At 44.0% G+C, this 3,428-nt stretch overlaps 1 protein-coding gene across 1 annotated transcript in view; it reads right to left on the bottom strand.

The window, feature by feature from the left end:
* Window positions 1-3,173, bottom strand: part of FAM8A1 (family with sequence similarity 8 member A1) — a 9,132-nt gene extending 5,959 nt beyond the window's left edge. Inside the window, exons 1-2 of the mRNA XM_015406265.1 lie at window positions 3,119-3,173; window positions 732-852 (exon numbers count right to left, since the gene is read on the bottom strand). Of these exons, the coding sequence (XP_015261751.1) occupies window positions 732-852; window positions 3,119-3,173 (176 nt within the window). The remainder of the gene's footprint in view (window positions 1-731; window positions 853-3,118) is intronic.
* Between the last annotated feature and the right edge of the window lie 255 nt (window positions 3,174-3,428).

Raw genomic sequence — 3,428 nt, 5'->3', positions numbered from 1 at the left:
AGCAGGAACATCTCAAACATTTCCAGTCAACCAATGTAATGCTGAATGTTTATCAAAATATACTAAGCTAATTGCTTCAAAATTTAGAGAGAAATCCGGCATTTTACAGATACCTTCTCTGTAAGGATTGAATGTTGACTGCAATGGAGACTGAAGTAACTGGGCATAAGATTGCCCAGTAAAATTTTTATCAACAGTTGTGCTACTTATGTATACAAGAATGAAATACGGTCATGACAGTCTTTTGTGGACTACAGCCAAGCTTATGGCACAATAAGTCTGCTAGTTTTTAATGGGCCAGAATTAGCTTAGCAAACCTAGGGAAATTATTACCAGCTGCAAAGAAACAACAGTTTCTTCTCACAATACATGTGTGTAATTAGCCTAATAAAGTTAGGAGGCCATTACCACCACCAATTCCTGTACTTATGTACAATCCCAAGCTCCTTGTGTGTAAAGGGGTCACCTGTTGTAGCAAAATAAAACAAGAGTCCAGTTGCTAGTCTTAAGGCGTCACCTGACCTTAGCTTTATTCTTGTAGGTATACGTTTGACTGTTAAATACATTTGCAGGGAAGTTTTATCACAGAAGAGAGTTTGATGTGAACACCTGCTTCCAATTCGAAGTAGTCCAGCCCAGGACCAGGTTTACCACTTCAGTGAGACTTAGGCTTCAATTAAAAAAACTGAGAAATGAAAATGGGTAGTCAAGTGATGTATTGTACAACTTACTTGATTCCGCTGAGGTGCATAATACTCAGAACAATGGTTGCCTTGATAAAGAAGAGAATAAAAAAATCCACCATCTCTGCTATAAACCTGTGAGCCAAGGACGGGATAACAAATTCGCGACCTGTGTTTTTAAAAAAAGATTATACAATTCTGTGTAAATGTTTCAGTGCAAAACGCATAGCTCAAAACAACAATTCTCCACACCATGTAAGTAAGAGCTTTACTAGGTATTGTTACATCAACCGTTGCACCCCTTTCCAGCCTACTGCAACTGATGCAATCTTGCACTCATCTGTACCACGCAAACCACACTGGACTCATTTTACCACACAATATTTATTGTGGTGAGTAACAGTTGCCTCCAAGCAGCCAGGTATGTCATCACCGCTGCAGGGACAGAGCCACGCATAAAGTTACTGCAGTATTACCTTATGTTACATAGTTGGGGCCCCACTGTAAAACACAAGGCAGGACTATGGAGAACATAAAACACAGGAAGACTCCTGTCCTGTGGGGTCAGACCCACAGTCCATCTAGCCAGGTGATTTCAGGAAGCCACATACAGGACATGAAAGCAACCGCTCTCTCCTGCTGTATGCCCCGAGCAACTTCACTTCAGAGATACAGTGCCTTTGAATATGGAGGTTCTATTTAGCTATCATGACCCACACCCACTGGTAGACCAAATCCTCCGTCAATTACCCCCATTACCTTTTAAAGACAAAGACAAGAAGGAGCAATGAGGCAGAGAGCATCCTCCTGACCAGTTATTTACTGGTTTTGTAAACTATGCTCTGTCTGATTTTATAACAAAGACTGGCTGAAAATGACATAACAGTGTATTTTTCAAAAACCAAACGCAATCAAGAAAATTACAGAGACCCTTCACAGTTCACTGCAAGTTACTATTGCAAAAGATGTCCGTATTTCTCTTGATTATGTATGAGTTTTACTTAATCACATCTCATCCTGTGCTTCCATGGCTCTTTGACCCTGCTGTTCACAGTGTTTTTCTTCACACCCACATATGGCCCCTAGTCCACAAAGGGCAATGCCAGAAAAACAGACTAATCAGCACAAATTAATTCCCTGTTTATTTATCACTGCAGTACAGAATACCAGGACCACCACTCTGGCCATTTTAAGGAAATTTTACAGTTTGGCTAGTAGCACTTGCCATTGCTATTATTTATGGTGCAGTGGGTAAGAGTGCCAGACTACTATCTGGAAGGCCCTGGGTTTGAATCCTGGCTTGTGTCACGGAAGCCTGCTGGGTGACCTTGTGCTAGTCACTCTCACAGCCTAGCCTACCTCACAGGGTTGTTTTGAGAATAAAATGGAGGAGGAGAGAATGATATAAGCCACTTTGGGCCCCCACTGGGGGGGGGAAGGCAGGGTATAAATGAATTAAATGTTATTTGTAAGCCGGTGTGGGTGCGAGATAACAGAAAGATCAAGATGGGTCACCATGTTAGTTTGCCTGTAGCAGGTAAGCTTTAAACACTAGCAAAATTTGTGGCAGGGCAGGAGCTTTCAAGAGTTGTGAGCGGGGCGGATTAAGGCTCACTGGTGCCCTAAGCACTGACCAATCTTGGTGCCCCCCCTCCTTTCCACACTGACCCAGTCCATTTTAGTTGTTGACCTGTCTGACCAGATATACAATGCAGGTTGCAGCAATACAAAAATTTATTCATAGGATAACACAATAGACTGTACAAACTAAGCTTTTCACCCTTTTCCCATCCGTGTGGTGCCCCCTTTGGCCCTGGTGCCCCTAAGCACGTGCTGAGTCTGCTTAATGGTTAATCCGCCCCTGGTTCTGAGTATCTAAAGAAGCAAGCCGTGACTCACGAAAGCTCCTGCCCGGCCACAAATTTGGCTAGTCTTTAAGGAGCTACTGGACTCTTGCTTTTGTCTACTACTAGATAGCTGCAGTGGCTCAAGTGGTTAAGACGCTGAACTGCAGGCTGTGGAAGGTCGGTAGTTCAGCAGTTCGAGACCCGAGTGTGCCGCATGACGGAGTGAGCTCCAGTCTCTAGTTCCAGCTCCTGCCAACCTAGCAGTTCGAAAGCAAGAAATTCGAAAGCAGTTCGAAAGCAAGAAATCGGTGGGAAGGTAACCGCGTTCTGTGCGCCTCGGTGTTTAGTCATGCCGGCCACATGACCACGGAAACGTCTTCAGACAGCGCTGGCTCTTCGGCTTTGAAACGGAGATGAGCACCGCAACCCTAGAGTCGGACTCAACTGGCTTTCGAGCAAGGGAACCTTTACCTTTACTAGACAGCAAAGAAGCAAGGCGTGAAACTTTAAAATGTACAGATCAAGATGGGTGGCCGTAAGGTAAATGAATTTATATGTATTACCAAATAATTAAAAGAAAAGACTAACAAAATTTGTGGCAGTGTAGGAGCTTCTGAGAGTCATATCTGAAGTAGTGAGCCATGACTCATGAAAGGTCCTACACCCTGCCACAAATTTTGCAAGTCTTTAAGGTGTGAAACTTTGAAATGTACAGATCAAGACCGGCAGCTGTGTTAGCCTGTCTGTAGCAGCAGAAAAGAGCAAGGGTCTGGTAGCACCTGAAAGACGAACAAAAATTTTGGCATGGTAGGGGCTTTCGAGGGTTGTATCTGAAGCACTCACAAAGGCTCCTGCCCCCTGCCACAAATTTTGCTAGTCTTTCAGGTGCTCCGGGACC

Source organism: Gekko japonicus, unplaced genomic scaffold, assembly GCF_001447785.1.
Source record: "Gekko japonicus isolate JY-2015 unplaced genomic scaffold, Gekko_japonicus_V1.1 scaffold1420, whole genome shotgun sequence".
Classification (NCBI taxonomy): domain Eukaryota; kingdom Metazoa; phylum Chordata; class Lepidosauria; order Squamata; family Gekkonidae; genus Gekko; species Gekko japonicus.
Note: the sequence above shows the minus strand (reverse complement) of the source record. Positions and strands in the feature narration are given on the sequence as shown.